This window comes from Antechinus flavipes, chromosome 2, assembly GCF_016432865.1.
Source record: "Antechinus flavipes isolate AdamAnt ecotype Samford, QLD, Australia chromosome 2, AdamAnt_v2, whole genome shotgun sequence".
NCBI lineage: Eukaryota > Metazoa > Chordata > Mammalia > Dasyuromorphia > Dasyuridae > Antechinus > Antechinus flavipes.
The window spans coordinates 407,307,965-407,328,951 of NC_067399.1; the positions used below are offsets into that span (position 1 = coordinate 407,307,965).

At 37.9% G+C, this 20,987-nt stretch overlaps 2 protein-coding genes across 2 annotated transcripts in view; one reads left to right on the plus strand and one right to left on the minus strand.

Moving 5' to 3' along the window:
- Positions 1-20,987, plus strand: part of CYFIP2 (cytoplasmic FMR1 interacting protein 2) — a 143,228-nt gene that overhangs the window by 83,096 nt on the left and 39,145 nt on the right. The window contains exon 24 of the mRNA XM_051978795.1: positions 18,987-19,130. Coding sequence (XP_051834755.1) covers positions 18,987-19,130 — 144 coding nt within the window. The remainder of the gene's footprint in view (positions 1-18,986; positions 19,131-20,987) is intronic.
- Positions 83-6,416, minus strand: FNDC9 (fibronectin type III domain containing 9). The gene is made up of 2 exons (XM_051978796.1): positions 6,317-6,416; positions 83-2,237 (listed from the first exon to the last, which is right to left on the minus strand). The coding sequence occupies exon 2, from the start codon at positions 2,228-2,230 to the stop codon at positions 1,571-1,573; it is 660 nt and encodes a 219-aa protein (XP_051834756.1). The 5' UTR covers positions 2,231-2,237; positions 6,317-6,416; the 3' UTR covers positions 83-1,570.

Here is a 20,987-nt window from a genome sequence, read left to right on the forward strand (position 1 = left end):
AGAGAGAAACAAGAAGACTGGAGTCTTTTTAAAATCAGCTTTATTTAGGCTGAAAATCTGACTTGTGCATGACAATGTAAAAACATGGTATTTTATTTTATCCTGGTCACATAATCACTATCATGAAGGGCTTGAGAATAGGAGGAGGGTATATAATGATCCTCTCTAAGCTTGGGTACTTCTTTTACTTCTTTCTTTATATACTAATTATAGGCTGCTCATATAGTCCTGTGATTCTGCTAAGTGATGACATAGGTGTAGAGTGGAGGGAAGGGATGGATGCTGGTGGTGTTAGGGAGAGTGTAGAGATGTCTATCTTTGCTCGCTGGTTTCAGCCTTAAGGGCCAGCAAACCCTCATTTCACACTGATCTAATGTTTTTCCCTTCCTGCTATTTATATTTACATTGTATATGTACATATATATATATGCACAGATCCAGCCTACGGCCATTGTGCCTTTTTTGGACCATCATCCACAAGGTGAGTTCACCTAAGAAGGAAGTTTCATGTCAGGGGGCTTTGTAATAGGAGAAACAAAAGAGCTGAACATTTCAATTATTTAAGAAGATTATAGTAAATCCAATCAAAATTCAAGAAAAGTTTTCCTCTCAGTTAAACAAACATCTACCACTATTAATTATCAAGATCTTTCCCAAGCATCTGGCTTGGGACTCCGAATTGATAAAAATAACCCCCAGGGGAATGAGAGTGTGTGATCTTGGGCAACATTAATTACCTATACTTATTCTTAAAAGTTAGCTTAAGTCCTTTCTTCTCAATACCCTTACAAAGTAGAGAGTACACAGATTTCTCTTTGATTTTATTCTTGACTGAATCTGCAATTTCCTTTGTATTGGGTGCTCTTCATGAAGAACTTCTTCCCTCAATGAGGATCAACATCTGTTCTGTAACTCTTAATTTTGGAAGGGGGAATAATCTTCTGGAACGTTGAAAGTTTAAATGGTTTGCCTGGGAACACATTGCCAGTGTGGGTTCAAGGTGGGACTTTGAATTCAGGTCTCCCTGCGTCCCAGGCCAGCTTTCAGTCCAGGATGCCATACTTCCTCTCTGGTGCAAACGTCACTGTCCTCAGGATCATTGGGGCTAATTGGCTTGTCTATGGCCATAAAGGAACTAGATATCATATTCTAAGGCCAGTCCTTTTTCCCACACAGTTTAAATTCATACGGTCTCCCTAAAGCTTCACTTCTTCCAATATAAAATGGTAGATGGGGGATTGTTGGACTAAGTAATCTCTATTATTTTCTGCCACTCTACACGCCACTCTGTGCTCTCCCCTTCCAGAATGTAGGTAGGGGTGGGAAATATATGTTTTGCACTTGAGATGAGAATAGATAGAAGCCACAATGTGCTAGAGGCTGTGGGGGTTTTTTATTTAACATCGATCCAAACCTTAAATTTTGTCTCCCCTAGAATAAGAGAAAAGAAAAAGGAAATTTTTCTTTTGACAAAGGAAAAAAAAAAGCAAATTAACCAATATTACTTAAGCACATGTCAAGAAATTGGCTGCACTCCTTTGGCACATCTCTCTAACCACTCATCTATCATTCATAGTCCACAATGAGGAAATACAGCAGCTTGATCGTTAGTCCCCTTGTGGGAGAGGCAGGCAGAGGGAGAACTGTGGGAGCTCTCAGGGATGGCGGTGGAAGCCTTGGTCAGTAGCACTGTCATGGGAAACTCCTGCAGGTCTTCCTCCCTCTGCCCTCGGCCCGGAGCATCCTCAGCCCACCTCACCAACTCATCAGCTTCTTCCTGCTGGCTGGAGTGGTATGCCCACCGTGGCTCATGGCATCTCAGACACCAGAACTGCAGGCAGAAAAAAGCTAAGATGGCCATGAAGCAAGCAAGGAGAAGAGCGGTGACTACCCAGAGAGATACGCCAGCATCCAGCTGAGAGCCGGGAGAAGCTCTGGTGCCTTTATCCAGAGTGTGGAACATAGTGCAGTGGTTGCTGGAGGGGTAGGAATTCTTGCAGGTGATGCACAGGAAGTAGAGAGTGGATGGAGCGAGTTGGCGAAGGACCAGGGAGCTGAGCGTTCGGGGCACTCTTTCTTCATGGTGAAAAGGGTGGCGAAGGTAGCCTGAGAAGATGCTGTTCCAGTTGGGCCTGTACATGACGTGGTAACTGTTGTCCAGACAGGGCTCCAGCGTGGACCAGGAGATAGTTGCTTTGGTGTAAGAAACATTGTTCACTTCAATGTTCATCACGTCTCTGAAATCCAAAGCACAAAAAAAGATCAGTTCTCCTTACCCTGGCTAATCTGCCTCCATCCCAAGGACAAGAGTCTGGAGATGAGCAGTAAGCGTGGTCTCGGTACATGGCGTGGCCAGGACATATTTTTAAGGAAGACTTCTGGAGAATTCGGATATTTAGTAAAAGCCTGTTATACGCAGAACACTGTTCTCAGTGCTGGGGGGATCGATAAGTCACAGTTTCTGTCTTCATGGTATTTACAGTCTAGGGAGACAAAGGGGAAATGACTATAATACGGTCAGATCCAATGAGCATCTGTGAAGACCTTGTTCACAAAGCGCTCTGCTGAGCAATGGGGGTACCAGGAAACTGTAAAAGCCCCAAGAAGCTCATATTCTACTGAGGAGACGAGAGGACGAGGAACAACGTCTTAACATAAATGTAGGGATAGGGACTAGATCTGTATTTCACTTCAGTTGAGGAAATGCATTCTCATCTGGGCAGGTCAACTCCTCTGCATTTTCTAGTAGTAGAAAGTTGTCTACAATGCTATGAAGTTCCATGGCTTGTTCTAAGTTCCACAGCCAGGTATACAGCCTAAGCCACAAAACCAGTCTCAAAGGTGAGACTTAAATCCAGATCATTCTGACTTCAAAGCCAGCTCTTTAGCCATTCTATTGCACTGCCTCTCTCTCTTACAGATAAATATATACATGATAATTTGCTCATTAAATTAAAGAAGAGAGAGAAGACACTGAAAGTTAATGGATCAAGAAAGGCTTTTCAGCTAGGGAATGAAACTTGACCTGAGTTTGGAAGGAGGCCAGAGATTCCAGGAGCATGTATGAAGAGAGTCTGCCATCCAGACCTGGGGAACAGTCCAAGCAGACAGTGCCCCATAACTGGAAGGCACCTCCAGGAATGTCCCCACTAGTATCTCTTCTCATCCCAGCTTAGGGATGAACCTGGGCTCTTGAAGGCTATGCCAGTGAAGTACAAACCCTGACGAGTCCTATCAAAAGGCCAAGGGTTTGATTCTGTGCCCAGAGAGAAACTGTGGGCCTATCTTTCAAGATAAGCTTTGTTAAGTCGATCAATCAATCAGTCAGTATTTATTAAATGCCAGCACTGTGTTAAGTGCTGGTGTTTGGAGAGATGCATCTGTTTGAGCACCAGATGATTGTTATTTTTTTTTTTTTGCCATAATAATTCTATTAAGTTGGACAATCTCTTCTGAATCCTGGAGTGGCTGTAATCAATTTTTTGTTGGTTTTGTTTGTTTTTTTAAAAGGAATCCTCCCCTTTTACTCCATGAAAGAATAGGTCTTTTGAATTTTGAAATAAAAAATTCAATAGAAATGCATTGAAAATATAGAGAATAATATGAGCAAAGGCATGAAGGCAGGTAAATTTAGAGTAAATAAAGACGAAAGTGAGTAGTTCACAGTCTAACTGAAGCACGCCTTGCCTGGAGATAAGGTTGGAAATATTATATGGCATTATATTGTGGAAGGTCTAAAAAACCAGGCTTATGAGGATGAGCTTTTCTTAGTAGATGACAAGGAGTCATAAAGGAATTTTAAGCAAGGAAATGAAATTTTGAGTTCTGTTCCAAAAGAAAGATTTCTATGGCAAGGGTATATGGGATGTCTGGGGGGTAAGAAAGAGCAAAAGCAGTAATATTGGTTAGGAGGCTATTGAAATAGTAAAAAATGAGTGATAATGAGGAGCTGGGTTTATATAGTATCTGTGAGAATAGAGAGGAGGGGTTAGGATATGAATCATTGCAGAGATATGGTTGATGAGACTTTAGCAGCTAATTAAATGTGGCAACTGAGGGAGGGGAAAGAAAAGAGTGAAAGGAAAAAGATATAGTTGTAGGGATAGGATTGAAACAATCTCAACTAGCTTAGCTTAGAATGATCTTCTGGTCCAAACTCTAAGAGCAGAACAGCCCAGAGTTCTGGGAGGCCCTGCCTAAGGAAGATGTTAGCATGGAAGAGACTTAGGGTCTTTGGCACAAATGGGAGAGGGGAAATTCTAGGTAGACACCCCCTCAAGTGGTACCTGCGACAACAGTAAATAGGCCCAAATCCCCCTTCATCTCTTCATATATATTTTGCTTTTTTCATCTCCCTCTCTGTTTCAATTTCTCTCTCTCTCCTCCTTCTTCTCTTCCTCCTCTCTTGCACCCTTCCCTTTTTGCCATCTGCTTTGCCTGTGCTATGAGATCCAGTGGTCCCCATGGACATTGGGACAATCTCATTAAGTTTTCCAAGCTAAATAGAAGGGTATTTCCCTCTGGCTAAGATTCTTGATCTTTGAATGGTCTTAAAAAAGAAATATTCTTAGAAGTATAAGGAGGAAGGAAGCAGCCGAACTAGAAGCTTCAGGTTCGGTCACCGGAGCTCCCAGGTACCTATTCAAATTCAATTTATGCAGCTTCTTTCCTCTGTGATAGCTCCCCTTTGTCTATTCATTAAACTATAAAATGCGTCATGCCTGATAACATGGGAGAAGGCTTTGTGCCAGACAGCTCCTGTCTCACAGCGTGGTGCACTCAGCAAAAGCCAGCCAGGCTTTTACAGGGAGGTCCATCAGAAGACAGAACTGCTGGGCTCTGTCTGGAGACCCTGGCAAAACTTGGGACTGGCGAGGAGAGACACAAGTGCTTTTGGCTCCTGGCTACCAGAAAACTTCATCAAATCAAGCAAAACCCCAAAGAGGCTCCCACAAAAGAGGAAAGCTATTGTAAGCCATTAGCCTGGCCATATTTGAAGGGAAGCTATGATCAATTCTGTTCTGCTGATTTACAGTCTTAAAGCGGGTCAGAATCTTGTAATCCTTCTACTCCAAACCCTCTCATTTTACACTGAGCCCCAGAGAGATTTAGTAACTTTTCTCTGTAACATGCCGTCCATACTTCCTGAATTCCTTCTCTAAGTTCTTGCTGTAACAGTAAGAAACAGACATACTCTGCATATGCAGTTTTGCATGCAAATCTCCCCCCAATACACATGCACTGTTTTTTCCTAAGACAATAAAAATTAAGCAATCCAATGTTATCTTGAGTTTACCAAGAGGCTTGTTTTGCTTTTTTCCCTTCACCATCTCCTTATTATCTTGCCTGCGTTTCTTAAAGGAACTGAACTAGAGGAAAATATATGGTGCTGAAATGATTTTCCAGGTATTGCTTTTCATCTGAGATCACAACAGTCAGGCTTGGAAATATTCCTTCCATTTGGCTGAGCATCCCTTCCTTAAAAAATGGATTCTAAAGGGATTCATTAAGTGCTTTCAGTAACTATCACTGAAAGGCTATTATAGGACAGTATCTGGGGAATCTTGTTCATTCTCTCCCTTCTCTTATTCCCTCCCACACAAGCATATAATCTCTTCAACCTAATTTGACTCGGAGTGGAGGGCCCAATTCATTTACATAGAATATCCAATGGAAGGACCTTTAAAGATAATTTATATTTACCCTATAATTTTATAAGTTGAGAAAACTGAGACCACTAACGTGGTCTGAAATGAATATATACCTCAATAGTGGAAGACTTGGGATATGAACCCAGGACTGCTGACTGCGAGTCCTGTGATTTTTCTACAGTACAACCCTGCCTCAAATCTATGCTGTTCAGTACTTTATACCTCATGGAGGATTGGGAAAGAAGATTTTTATAATGGTTACCCCGTCATCTTAGTTTTAAAAAAAAAGTGCCTCTTTTCTCTTCATTTTAGCCTAGGGCCATGGTATATTGGCTCACTTGACAGATTGAATTGTCTAATAAAGCATCTTCTAGTTCCCTAATAAATAATATAATATATAGATATATAATTTACCTACATATACATATGTAGTCATTCCTTTCCTCTCTGAATAAATGCCTACCTCTTCTAATTCAGCCTCACTCTCCTATTCTCCTTCACCCCATTCCATTACATTCCTACCTATTTCCTTTTTGTCTTCCTCTCTGCTTTTGTTCTTAAAAGCCCTGACTTTGTTGATTCATTCCCTTGTTCCCTCCTCTGTTCCAAGTAATGGCAGGGGTTTCTCCAGACAGAGCGTGAGAAAGAAAGGCTGTGTATCTTACCTTACAAGTTCTCTTCCCTGGAGAACTATTCAGCCAGAGCCCAGCTCTCGGTGATAGAGCAGACAGAAAGCAGAATTAATGATGCTTTTCCTTCTTTCCCTCACAGTTAGGGTCCTCCCTGATGTCTCTTTTGCTGCTGACTGAGAAAGCCCATTGCCACCTCTACGCCCCTCCAAGCTTTGTATTATACATTTCTTCAGAGTCAGCATCCCTCACCATGGCAACCAATAAGACCTGTACGCACATCCGTTTTCAGGGAGCCAGTCAGTGGTCTGTCTCCTGAAAGCCTGCAGCCCTGGGAGGGAGAACATTGCTTCTTTCTGTTTGGACAAAGAATTTTAAAAAAAAAATGGGAAAAATCAAATTTCATGCTTGCCTTAGTTTTATCTCTTCTTTAATACTCCTGTTTGTTCATATTTTTCTTTACTCACTTCAGCCATGATTGAAGAGTTAAGAGAATCCATTTGAGTTTTTTGGTGGCAAAAATTACCTTATCTTCTTATCTCCATTTATCCTAGTTGCACTTAACGCCTTTTCCTTTTTTATTGCTATTCATTTGAGTCTCATCTATCACCTTATTTTCTCCCCATCTGACTCTTCATCTCTGTAATATCTCTTAATTTCCTTATTTTGCACTGGTATTATGCATTCATTATGCAATCTTGCCATTTAATCATTCAGACAGGGTCTCAATTTCCTCACTTGTAAAACGAGAGAGCTAGTCTACTTGAATCTCAATGATCGAGTTCAATGATTCTGGGATCCTTTCAATGATTCCTTGTTCTCTTTCTCCACAGCAGCATGCTCTGCTTGTGAGATTTCAACTCCTCTCCTCCCTATGCTTTTTATGTCCAAAATGAGCCACCAAAAACCCTGTTTGGAGAATACAGGAAGAAGATTTACTCCAACAAAATAGGGATATAGCTATATTATTCAGAGAGAAACAAATTCATGATAAAGTTTTTTAAAAGCACTATACTCAAAGTCAGAAGACCCAGCTATGGTAAGCCCTCAACTCTGACTGGTTAGTGTCTGTTAGTGTACTGATAGTGACCATGGGCAAGTCACTTATTCCATTTGAATCAGTTTTCCAATCTTCAAAGTGGGGATAGTGTTCCTTACACAACCTTTCCCCTTAGGGATGTTGTGTGGAAAGTGCTTTGGAAATCAGAAACAGTTATATAGACATGTGAGCTGTTATTAAATGTGTCAACCTTTCTGTTGACTTGTCCAAATTTATTCACCTGGTAAAAGGTGGGGGTGAAGTTAAAACTTATGAATTCAGATTCCTTGACTAATACTTTTTCTACATTGCCAGGTGGAATAGCCAAAACCAAGAATAGCCTAGAGTAGTAGGGAATTGTCTGGAGACAAATAATTCATCCTTCAGCCCTGTTCTTCAGTCAGTGATGAAAAATCCTCAGTATGGTCCTTTCACCGCATTATGCTCTAATGTTTTCTTTCCATTTTCATAATGAACAATGGCCAGAGAAAGTCATCATAACTTTGGGTCAGAATCAATCCCAGATGACAGGAAAGGAGCTATAGAATGGCATCTGAATGTACCACAATCTCTATTTGGCCATAGTAAAATCAGGGACTAAAAGATTAAAAAAGGTTTTGTTGTGCTCAATCATGACTGATTCCTTGTGACCCTATTTGGGGTTTTCTTGGCAGAGATACTGCAATGGTTTGCCATTTCCTTCTCCACATCATTTTACATATGAGGAAACTGAGGCAAACAGGGTGGAATGACTTACCTAGGGTCATATAGCTATTAAATATCTAAGGCCAAATTTGAAATCAGGAAGATTAATCTTTCTGACTCCAGGCCTGGCACATTATCAAATATGCTCCCTAGCTGCCCAATAAAAGATAGAAAAGAAAATAACAGCTCTGTTATTGTTAGTCTGGCAAGGGTTTATACCTGATGGTCTCATTGGGCAGGACAAGTTTTTTCAATGTACATACATTCCTGTTTTTTTTTTTTTTTTTTTTTAATAAACAACAGTGTTTCATGGTGCAGCAAGGTGAAGAGTACCAGAGAGTAATTATTACCAAAGTAGAGATTCAAGTTCCAATAGAGAAGCAGTTTGGTATACGACAGCTTAGGCCAGCCTTGGAGCCAGAACAACTTGGATTCATGTCCTGCTTCTACTTGCTGTGGGATGGTAGTGAGTCACTTAACCTCCTAATGTCCACACAATTGGTAGGAATTGGTGATAAGTATCTGTAGATGGAATTTCCAATATTGGGAGTTCCTTACACCATTAAAATCATTTAAAATCATTAAAATCACCAGATAACCAGATTTTTAAAAAAACAATTGACACATCACTTAAAATTTCCAAAGCCGTGTGTGTGTGTATGTGTGTGTGTATGTAAATAAATTCATTTAGTCTCACAAATCCCTATAAGATTTCTAGATGTTTTATTTTATTTTACAGAAGAGTAAAACTGAGCCTCAGAGCAGTTAAGTGCATGGCCCAGGGTGACACAGTTAATAAGCATCATAGATAAAATTTGAACCCAGTTCTTCACGATGACAAGTTTGGGACTTTTTCTACTATATCACACTGCTTCTTAAGCACCAAATTGTACATAGTAGACATAGCTCCCAAGAAATTTAATATTTCCTCTTAAAAGCATCTCTGATCAAATTTTAGGAACATGTAACTATAATTTTTCCCCAAAATTGTCATTGCCTCTTAAAATTGTAAGGTTAAGAGAAGGCTATACAGTACAATATATTTGGCCTTAGCTTTCATACTGCAGTTATCCCTTCCATATTTCTGGGTTAAGGGACATGGGAAAGTGCCCATTGGGATGAAAAGTACTGGGATCTGGAAAATCCTTGCAAGATTTTTTTAGCCCTCCTTTGTACCAGAGAAGAAGTCTGAAGTTTTTCTTTTTCTTTTATGGAGTATTTATGGTACCTTGTTGTAAAATTTGTGTTAGGTATTTGGTTATAGGCTCTGTGTTGTCTTCTGGTCTTCTTGTGTCATCTACAGCTTCTGCAAAACTCCCCAAAAGTTCCCATTTAATTTCTTATGCTAACCTATGATATATCGAAACCATGATGTGTATTCCATCCCAAAAGTATACTGTATCCATAAGAGCTATCTTTTACTGAATTTAGCAACTACTCTACATGACACTGGTCAGCTAGGTGGATGGTGATTAGGAATAGGAATATTGATTTTTTAGTTCAGATCTGGCCTCAGATACTTTCTATTTGCATGACCCTAAGATCACACAATCCTATTTACCTCAGCTTCCTCAATTCATAAAGTGAGTTGAAGAACTTGGAAATGGCAACCTTTTCTAGGACCTTTGTCACGAAAACTCCAAGTGGAATCATGAAGAATTGGATACAATTAAAATGACTGAAGAGAAAAACAGTAAACAACTTCTGTGATCACCAAAACCAAAATACCACTTATTACTCAGTCACAGGAATAAGGACTAAACCTATGTTTTCAATGGTATGAGTAACTTCTGGGTGATGAAATTCCCTCTGTCAGTACAGGTCAGACCTTTCTCTGCAATCTGCAGTCTTAGAGAAATTGACTTATCCAGGATTACAAAACCAAAATGTGTCAGAAGCACGTCTTGATTCAGATCTTCACATTACCTCCCTCTATTTACTCTTTGAGAGCTCTCAAACATCTCATTCCCAAAAGGACAGGATAGCAACTACCAGTTCCAGAAGAACTGGATCATCTGGTGGTTGGAAAACTGAGTCTTAGAATGGATTCAGACAAGTAATAAAAATATAAAACTTTGGCTGCTTCTCTCTGTGCCTCTGTTTTGCATTCTCTAATATGAAAACAATGAATTACAAAAACCTTTAAGAGCCATTCTTTATATGATATTCTATGTTCTGAGGTTCCTTCCAACTCTGATGTTGGATTCTTTACTGTACTTCTTCCCAAGCATGGATACTGCTGATTCAGTCATTCACTTTCAAAGACTTTGGTTTTTCAAAGTGATTTAGAATTTTAAGATCTATATATTCCACCTGAATCAAAGATCTAGTTTATTTGTCAAAGTGTGACCAACTGGTTACAATCAAATATCTAGGAAGAGGAAAGAAATTGGAAAGGGGAAAGTAAAGAATTGTAAAAAAAAAAAAAAAAAAAAAAAAAAAAAAAAAAAAAGGAGAGGAAATCTGAAACAGCTTTAACATCAGGGGAAAAGTCCTTAATACTTAGAAGTTTTGAGAAAGATAGCAATTGTGACTACAGATTTCAGGGATGCAAAGTGTTTATAAAATAGTTTACTAAGGAATTAAGTACTTTTAGACTGTCCTCCCACTCCCACCTCCTACACACACTGGAAGGAAACAAAAGGTTAAAACCAAAAGCCATCTTAGAACATAGAATTTTAGAAGAATCTGGAGTGCTGAAACTAGGGAAAGAGTTAGAACTAGTAGAAAGTTACAACAGCAAGGGATTCTAGAATGTCTCTTAGGCATTCCCAATTGGAAGAGACTTGCAAACATAGACATTATTATCTGATTTCCACAAAAATCAAGGTAAAATAGGAAATTCCCTGGTACTATCCATCATGATTTGTAAGAATATTATGCTCATAACAAAGTAGAAATCTCAGTTTAGAAAGATACATTATATAAAACCTGTTTAAGGAGATCCACCAAGGGTGGCAGTGGCAGATATCCATCCTCTTATGTCATGAAATACCAAGCAGATCAGAATAGATGACAAATAGGTGGGTTATTCAACAGACTTGATTCCATCATGTGACAAACAACTGAGACTCAATAGGGCCAAACAATGATATGGGAAAAATGGGTGCAGGGTTAACAATTCTAGCATTCATTAACTTAGTGCTTGCTTTAAAATGAGAATATGAATTATCTTATGGCCAGTAGACAGTCCTATGAAATGCAGATAGCTGATTCACAACATTCAGTTACTAATTGGGTTTTGTTTTGTGCTTCTTTAAGCATCCTTCACACACACCTCCATTCTTAAGATATTCCTTTGCCTGAAGAAAATGCATTTGGCATCAAACCCAATTAATATGTGGCCTTAAATTAGGGTTGCTTGTTATTTTAGAGGAAAGAATCATACCATTTTAGTGCTGGAAGACACCCTGGGGCTCATCTAGTCCAACAGATGGGGAAATGAAATCCAGAGAGGAAAGTGGCTTTTATTTCATGCAGTTTGACTTTAAATGAAGTCTGTTTTAAGTGAGCTTTCCTAAAATGACTAGGTACATATTGAATTCAAGATACGCGAGTGTTCAGCCCTGTTAATTGAGTCAGCTCAGAAAGGATGTTCAAGTCTGCTAATGAACCAGTCCTGCTAATTTGACTCTGCTCTTTTTAGTGAAGTCAATTAGCAGGATCAATTTAAATTTAGTTAATTGGAAGTATGCCCAATAGGAATATTTGTAGTAGGTTTCAAAGCTCTAGAATCACCATTGCATCCCTATTTTTCTTCACATGGTCAGAGCATGTCCAGCCTTCTGCCTCTCCACCCATTCCCCTATGGGGCAGTAAGGTCCAGCCTCCTATTGAGTCAGCAGGTTAGACTGGGTGCCCTCAGGGGTTTTATGTGCATGTCTCTGTTGGCATGGGTGTGTTTCTATACTTGCATGTGTTGGCGTGTCCATGGGAATGAAGAAGGGTGACAGTTGAATATTGGTGATTTTTTTAAAGGAGTTTTGTTTGCTTAATGCTGACTTTGGAACTCTTCCATGCAATCCTATTTCTGAGAGACTTGGGTCATACCTTGAAGGATTTAACAACTGAGTTCCATTGAATTTGGCAAGCATTTCTTGAGTATTTTGTTATGTGTAAGGATCCATGAAAGACACAAAGACAAAATATACGGTCCCTGCCCTCAAGGAGCTTAGTCCTATCAAAATGTCCAAAAGAGGGTCTTCCAATTGCATGGTGTGTGCTTGGTTTGTTTGTTTTGTTAGTGGTCCTGTCCTGTGTTGGTGAAGCAATTCGACATTGAATTCATTCCTTACTCCTGCCTAGGAGAAAAAAGAAAACTCTCTCTGAGTCTTGTAGTTCCAAACTTTTGTTCTATCAAACTTGTCAGGGAGCTGATGAATTGTCATCCACTTTTATATGATTTATTCATGTTTGCTGAGAAGAGCTGCAATCGGCAATAGGAGACCTTAGAAAACAGACATCTCAGAAACAAAACTTTTGGGGGACAAGACAGTGGAGTATATTCCATACTTTCTTCACTCTAAAGTGATTCCTCCAATAGAGGAGATTCTGGAGGTGGCCCACCTGCCTGCTTCCCAGGATAACGGTGAAATGAAAGGAATTTGTGCTAAGCCTTAAGGCAGCTTCAAAATAGTACTGTGGAAAATTGTATACCCTTTCATTCAATAAGTATTTATTAAGTCTACTGGGTGGCCGGTGCTGCTGTGCAGGTACTGGGAGTACAAAAATAAGTCCCTACCTTCAAGAAATTAACATTCCTTCATTGATTTTGTGAATCTTGAAGTGCTATGTAAACAAATGAGTTGAGTTGTTGGGTACTACTATGTCTCAGTCCTGAAATGTGTAAAATAATCAAATTAGACTAAATTATCCCTAAGCTCATATTTAGCCTTGATTGTCTCTGATTCTAGAGTAGGCCTCAGGTCTGTGACATAAGAAAAAAGCCAAAAGATTAAGAAAGAAATGACAAACTGCTGACTTTCCTTCAGTGGGCACAGTTCAGAAAAGTGATCATTGTCCCAACTCTCCTATCCTAAAGAAGCACTTATAGGAAGACCAGGGTGCATTCTTGCTACTCTGTGGGCTAGAAGAAACAGCTAACTGACACTGAGAAAAGAGTGTAATGGACCATAAACTTTGAGTTTTTATCAAAGGCAGTATTCTCAAATGCTCACCATTACCAGATCAGCATCTCAGCATCCTCCTGTGGACCTAGACAACAAAGCCAAACCATTAATGGCTCTTGTCAGAGACTGTTAGCTAAAAAAGCACTCACTCACTTGAAGAAAAATCCTTTTTCCTAAAAGAAAACAGAAAAAATTAGAGAAATCAGTCTTTTGTGGCTGCTGTGTTTCAGGCACATTGTATCTCAATACATTAGACAAGAAGACACAAAATTTAAAGAGCTGGCCTAAGAATCAAAAAGGCTTGGATTCCAAGCCCATTTCTCATACTGTCAGCTCCTCAACCTTTAGCAAGTCACTTAATTTCTCACAGACCACCAGCAGTTCCCTAAGAAGAGTACTAGGTGCTTTGGGAGAACTTCCACATCAAGAATTCTCTATTGCAGTGATTCTCAAACTTTTTGGTTTCAGGACTCCTTAATGCTCATAAAATTATTGAGGACCTACATCTATCGATATTTACTATATATGTAATCAAAATGACTTAGTATTATTATGGAAGTAGTTTTTGCTTCATGAGTCCCCTTTTGAAAATGTCCCAGGGACCTCAGGAGTCTCCAGAATTCACTTTAAGAAGCACTGCCCTTACAACTAATATCAAAGATCTGGTACCAAAAAAAAAAAAACCATACAATTATAATATAAAAATTGCAATATGTACTGCATTGTGTGACATTTTCAAAGTTTGAGAGGTGTAATTTCTAGGTAATTAATAATTTTATTAATAATGGTGTTATTTTGTTAATAAAAGGCCAGTGACATTCTTAAATGCCAAAGATCAATCATGGTAGTAGGATCACAGTTTATATGTCCTTAGAAACCTGGGTGTTTCTGATTTTAGTGATCAACTCTGACTGGTTAACAGGTATTAAGGAAAAATAAATATTACAATGAGTAGTGGACCTATTCTAATGAGAGGCCCCAGGAATGTGACTTTGATTATGTCATTTAATTCTGAATTGCCCAATCTTGAGCAACTTAATCAAAGGATTTATGTCTTACATCCAAGATAGAGCAGAGGATAATGGGTGGTGTTTCACCATAAATTAAATTCTTTGTAAAGTTAGGTGGGGTAGCAATACCTATACTGAGATGAATGTTAATCTTATCTGCTATCATCTTGAAATGAGGAATTTAGAAAAAGAGGGAGAACTGTGGATCTCCCCAAATCATTGATTATTAATAATCATTTCTTTCAACTGTTAACATGTACATTTGATTTGAACATGAAAACTTAATTATAGTACTGATCATTTTCATAAAAATGCCTGGTATGTGCATGATACTAACTTGACCAATTATCATACTTTTGACTCTGTAATAGGTACAGGGCCACTCCTACCCTGGGCCAAAGTGGCCATTAGAATTTTGTAGCTACATGTGATAATGTCTCCATTCACCCTCTATTTGGTTGAGAATTTTATCACAATCAAGTAATATTAAGAATTCATCTGCATAGCACCAAAGTGGATTTTTGCGGCATAAATGTTGCAGCTGCATATAACACACTTTGAACTCTTACCTAAAAGTGGATGAATTTTTCATATAATGAATGTATTCTGTTATCCAGAATGGTGAAGGGATGGGGGACTGCAATTGATCAAGTATCCTGAATTTTATGCAATGCAGAAATTTTCCATATTAAGATGATTAAGATTAGATTGATTAGAACAATAAAATTAGATTGAATAGAACGGAAATCTTTCTTTGAGGATCCTTATAAGAACTCTGAAACATAGTTAAGAATGCCATTAACATTGTATTGTGGAAATGCTAGGTAGCAGTGTTCTGGCTAACAGAACATCAGGTAACACTTTCTGTTGATTAAATTACAATGTATTATTAATTTCTGATAGAGGCAGAGTAGCATAGTGAATCAATAACTTGTTTTAAAGCCACAAAAATTTGGATTTAAGTCCTTCCTTGAATATATTCTACCTGTGTAAACATGGACAAATCTTTTATCCTAGCTGCAACAATTAGGTGGCACAGTGAATATAGAGTGCTTAGTCTGGAATCAGGAAAACCTGAGTTCCTATACAGCTTCAGATACTCCCTATCTGAGTGACCCTGCTAGGCAAGTTACTCAAATTTATGACTGTTTCAGTTTTCCTAACCATAGAGAAATATAATCATAACATACATTCATCAAATTATTGTGAAAAACAAATAAAACAATAATTGTAAAAAGTATTTACTATAGTGCCTGGCACATAGTTGGTTCTTAATAACTGCTCATTCCCTCCCTTCCTCTTAACTTCTCAATGTCCTAGTCTAAAGTCTCTAAAATGGGAGGAAAAGGGTTTAAACTGACCTCAATGTGATCAGTTAGGGCTTGAGAATATCAATTGTATACTATAGAATTCTAAAGCCAACTCTTCCCAGCTGGAGAGCTAATTATTAAATTTTCACTGTGAATGTAATTACCACTCTGTAAACTCATGATGTAGATTAAACTTTAAAATATACCCTACATACATTGGAAGGCTGATTATTAAAGCATTTACTAGCATACCTAAGTTACATACCATATTCCCTCCCATAGCCAGTCTATACTTAGTCTCTAAAACAAGTACCCCTACTTTAGCCTCTCTCCTAAGCACTCTCTACCTCGCCCTTTTTGTCCCTCAAAACAATATTCTAACTGCTATCCAAAGAACTAATGCCAGGTATATGGAAGCCATTGGGAAAATGCCTACCCTCCCCCTAGCATACCTAGCTTCTATCTCCCAAGTCTCTCATCTCCATGCTGTAATTGGTGAGTAAGAGCCCCAGTTTTGGGTGGGTACTTAGAAGAGATTACCTTCCCCTTGTCCCTAACCCACTTGTCTTCTAAATCTCCCTATTACTGATAAGATAACCACCCTCTCTCCAGTCACCCTGTCGCCAGCATTCTCTCTCCTTCCTCTTTCTTCTTCATCTGGCAAATTCCTCCTTCAATTATACCTCCTGAACATTTTTTAACAACTCACCTCCTTTTCTCCATCTATATAATGGCAACCACTCTGATTCAGGTTCTCATGATCTGTCACCTGGATTATTGCAGTAGCTTTCTGCAATATTCTCCCTACATCTTCACTTCTTTCTCCACTCTGTACTGTCAAAGAGATTTTCCTAAGTACAAATCTAATAACCATATCATTCCCCTATTCCTTAAATCCTAATTGCTCACTATTGACCCCAGGATCAAATATTATTTCTCTTTCATTTCATCTTTTTAACATATAAATTTTGGGAATAAATTTTATGACATATATATAATTATTACCACAGTTACATATATGATAAATAAGTAATTCTGTATGTGGACAGTATAATAACAATTGTTTACTACAACGGATGTGTAATCCAAAAATATTGGAGGCCCTGGACAGCTCTGATAGAGGGCCCTCCTCTTTGATAAATTCCTCACACCAATGAACTATCAGGTTCATACTAAAAGAAAAGTCCTTAGGGGTGGGGGTTAGGGGAATTCAAGTTAAATAGGTCCTTTTATACAAATAAAGAAGATTTCTAAAAATTCTTTCAATTATCTGACTCTGTTGTCTATGCCATTCCAAATTTAATTGTTTTATCATTTCTGTCATTGAATTAACTGATTTGAGGATTGAACTAAATCATCTGACCAGGTATTGTGGTTTTGTGTAAATATCAAAATGCCTGTAAAAGAGAAGAGTGGTCTATGTGATTTTGTAATCGTTACTTATTCTATGATGTACCTGTGTGAATATTTCTAAAATTCTTTGTTACAAAGAAAGGGAAAGAAAAGGCAAAAGAAGAGGGGAAAGGCACTTATATGTATATTTTCATGAAATATGGGATATTATATCTTTGATATTTTGCCTCACAATTTTTGAAGAGTCATTTAGAGCAAGATATTCCAATATGTTGATTACATTATTAGGATAGAAATCAAGAGTTTTCAGTTAGAGAGAATTTCTTTTAAGTTCTCATATTTCAGAACTCTTTTTTTAAAAATAAAATAAGACCTTAATTTTTTAAAAAATAAACTCAATCTAATCTCAAAAAGAAAAGAAAATTATGAAACCAATCCACTAGTTTTTAGTTTATGTCAATCATTGAGCCCTGCTAAGTGCTGAGAATTAGTCTACATTTTAGTTGGGGAATAAGGGGGGGAAAGATAACATGTACATAATTAAGTACATATAACATACAGAGTAAATGAAAGGAAGTGTTGGAGGATAAAGCATTAAGAGTTAGCGGGAGGACTATCAAGGATCCAGACTTTAGAATATTTCTTTTCCTTAATTAGCCATCTAGTTATTTGCTTGTGTTTAGGTATTTGAATCTAATATGAAATCAATAACAAAGGAAATTGCATTTGTGATTTTAAGTTTTACTCAGAATCATAATTTTAGAGCTCAAAGAACTTTAGAACTTAGAATTTTAAAGCTGAGACATTGTCAGAGCTGAGATATGCTTTAGAACAGCAATGTTAGAGTTGGAATAGGCTTTAGAACATAGAATGTTAGAGCTAGAACCTTAGAATATATAATGTCAGAGCTGGGATAAAAGGCTGGGATAAAGTTTAAAACATAGTATTAGAGCTAACACCTTAGATACAATGTTAGAATTGGGAATAGGCTTTAGAATAAAAAGTGTTAGAAAAGGAAGGAACTTTACAAATAATCTAACTCTAACTCTGTGAGGTCAAGGTTACATAGCTAGTAAATGACAACATACATCTTCCAACTCCGAGGAAAATATTCTTCTTATTATGTCAAGCTCTCCTAACTATAATAGTGTTTAGTCACAATTTTTAGTTACAGAAATGCTTATAATGAGAGAGAATAGTTTCTTTCTTCTTTTTAAATTTTAAAGCCTTTTATTTTAAAAACATATGCATGGATAATATGACAACATTGATCCTTGCATAGCCTTGTGTTTCAGATTTTCTCCTCCTTCCCCCCATCCCCTGCCCTAAATGGCAAGCAATCCAATATCTTGAACATGTTTAAATATATGTTAAATCTAATATGTATAAACATATTTATACAATTCTCTTGCTGCGCACACACACACACACACATTCAATATAGATCCCAAAAAGCATTTAATACTAAAAACACTTTCCTTTAATCTATAGGAAAACAATTAGCTCCAGAAAATTAGATGTGAGCATGCCATTTGTATACTACAGATTTGAGAGGGCAAGAAATGGGAAGAGGCTCCTTCTCATAATACTAGTAGGTTATTGAAGAAGACCTAGAAGTTCTGTGTTACTGGTTTTTGTGGAGTTAGTCTGTGTTGTTGTAAATATTTTATTCAGCATTACTATTAGTCATTAGTACATCATCTAAGTATTCTTATCTTCCAGATTATAAAAAGTCAGCTCAAATTGGGAAGAGGGATGTTTTAACTAACATAAAAATCCACCTAGAAAATGTTTACACAGACTTGAAATAGTTATTTATTTTCTTAAATAATTATTTTCTTTTTTCCCCATTAATCACTTACTGTTAACTACCTACTCCTCCACCCCCAGAATCCTTTATTGTATTAAATAACCTAAAAAGTACAGTTAAACAAGGCAAAGCAACACTTCTGCCACCTGTGAACATGAATGCCTCATCCTTCTCCTCTAGTCTAACATCTCTTTTCTAAGAAGTGGGGGATATTTCATTATCCCTCTTTTAAAAATAAGGATTAGTCTAATTAAAGCAGATGAATTTTAAAACACAATTTTCAGGGAAAGAAAAAAATCAGCCCATCTTTCAGTGCTCCATTCATATTGCAAACTTTCCTGTTTTTGCAGCCCCTCAATATTGCCTACAGTCACATCTACAGCTCCTATAGGAATTTTGTGGGGCCACCTCATTTCAAGACAATCTGCAGGCTCCTGGGTTATCAGGGCATTGCTGTTGTGATGGAAGAACTGCTGAAGATTGTCAAGAGTTTGGTAAGTTCAAGTCTGAACAAACTAGTTTTGCCTTCAGAAGGCTTGATCCACTTTCACTTTTAGTTAAGTTTTACTAATAATGAGAGTCTTTTTGAATAAATGAATAAAAAGCATTTATTAAGCTTTTACTTTGTGCTAAGTGTTGGGAATAGAAATACAGTGGTAGGCCAGTACTTGCCCATTAAAAGCTTATATTCTAATAGAAGTGTTTGGGTCTGGGATATCAGAGGAACAGTGGTACAATTCATTGACACATCTTTTCCAGAAACAGTGGTACTGTGGATTTGATTGCAAGTGGTAGAAAATGGAGAAGTCAACCATTAAATTGAAGACTGGTTAGATTTAATTGGCTCTTCCTAAATCAATAGCTCAATCTAGGAATATACTGGTAAATGTTTAACAACCATCTCTCTGGGGGGAATATGTGCCCACAACCCACTTTAAAATTTAACATGTATTATTTAACACTTTCTTAAGTGTAGACAATGAACAAAACAGTAAATCAAGCTCTGGTTTATAACCATATTTTTTTTCCTATTTCAAAGTTTAAATGCCCACGCTGAAAATTTAACAGTCAGCTCTCATTTAACTAGCTCCGGCACAAATCTGGCTTATTGCCAGATTGAGATTCTGATTGAGAGGGTATAGCAGCAATTTCCAGCATTAGGGCATGATCACAGGATATAAATACACATGGCCAAGGTGAAGAAGCAGGATTCATTTTCTTCTTTGAGGAAGGGGAAAGGGTAAAACCCCCACATTCTTGGGTTTAAGGTCCTGAGAGCAGTTAAACAGTCTTTTAACATCACTATACACATTTGTGTAATGATTGGAGAGTATACCAACAAGATGCCTTCTGGATGAGGAAATAAAAATAGCTTCAGAAAACATCTAGATAAATTCATGGGTTACACACTAGTTCATTTGTACTGCATATATTCTATCATATACCCTGTAATGTACCATGTGTGAAACAGCAAAATACCATAAACATTTAGTGTATATAATATACAGAGCCTTGTGCTAATGATGAGAGTGAACCTTGTGTGGCCTGAATGAGCCCTGTAAAATCACACACACAAAAAAATTGTCTCCTTTGATCTACAAACCCAAATGGTCTTGCATCCTCTCAGAGCAAGATAAGCTTTCTTGGGAGAAGTCACAACTCCTGGCAAGATTTCACATTTACTTGAGACTTCCCTTAGACTCATACATAAAATGGGTCTTCAAAAAATGACTCTTTGCAGATCACTTCTTCCTTGAGAATGATTAGCCAGCCAAGAGAATCCCTCTGGGTGTTTCTTTAACAATAAACCTTTTTTTTTTTTTTTTTTAAACCATAGCCTCTGGGTTTAGTGAATTCCTTCACTCAGAACTGCTTGTGCTTTGGAGAGAAGGAGCCCCACTCATTCCTGCCTAATCTCTTCTTCTGTACCCTCATCCCTCATCAAAAAGTCCCAGTAAACATTCAAAGTTTAGATCAGATAGATTCCTTGCCCTCAAGTAACTTTTTGCATAGTAGGGATACAAGATACCAACAAAGATAACCAGACTATCCAATAAGTACATCAGTTACAAAATAGTGTTAGGTGGAGTATGAGGGAGAAGGTCATCGCCAACTGGGGTCAGGGAGAGGAGCAGGAAAAGAGAATTAAGGAAGATTTCATGGGCCAAGGGACATGTCAATTGAATTGTAAAAGATAGATAGTAATTCAACAAGCTGAGGGACAGGTGGACCACTCCAGGTATAGGTGATGGCTGAAGCAAAAACATAAGGTCACAGATTAGTCAGTGTTGGAAGAGACCTCAAAAGGCTTTTAGTCCAACCCAAATCTAAGCAACTTTATAACCTATCCA

Bases quoted from the DNA above. Each gene is read 5' to 3' on its own strand.
- FNDC9 (XM_051978796.1), bottom strand. From the start codon at position 2,230: ATGAACATTGAAGTGAACAATGTTTCTTACACCAAAGCAACTATCTCC.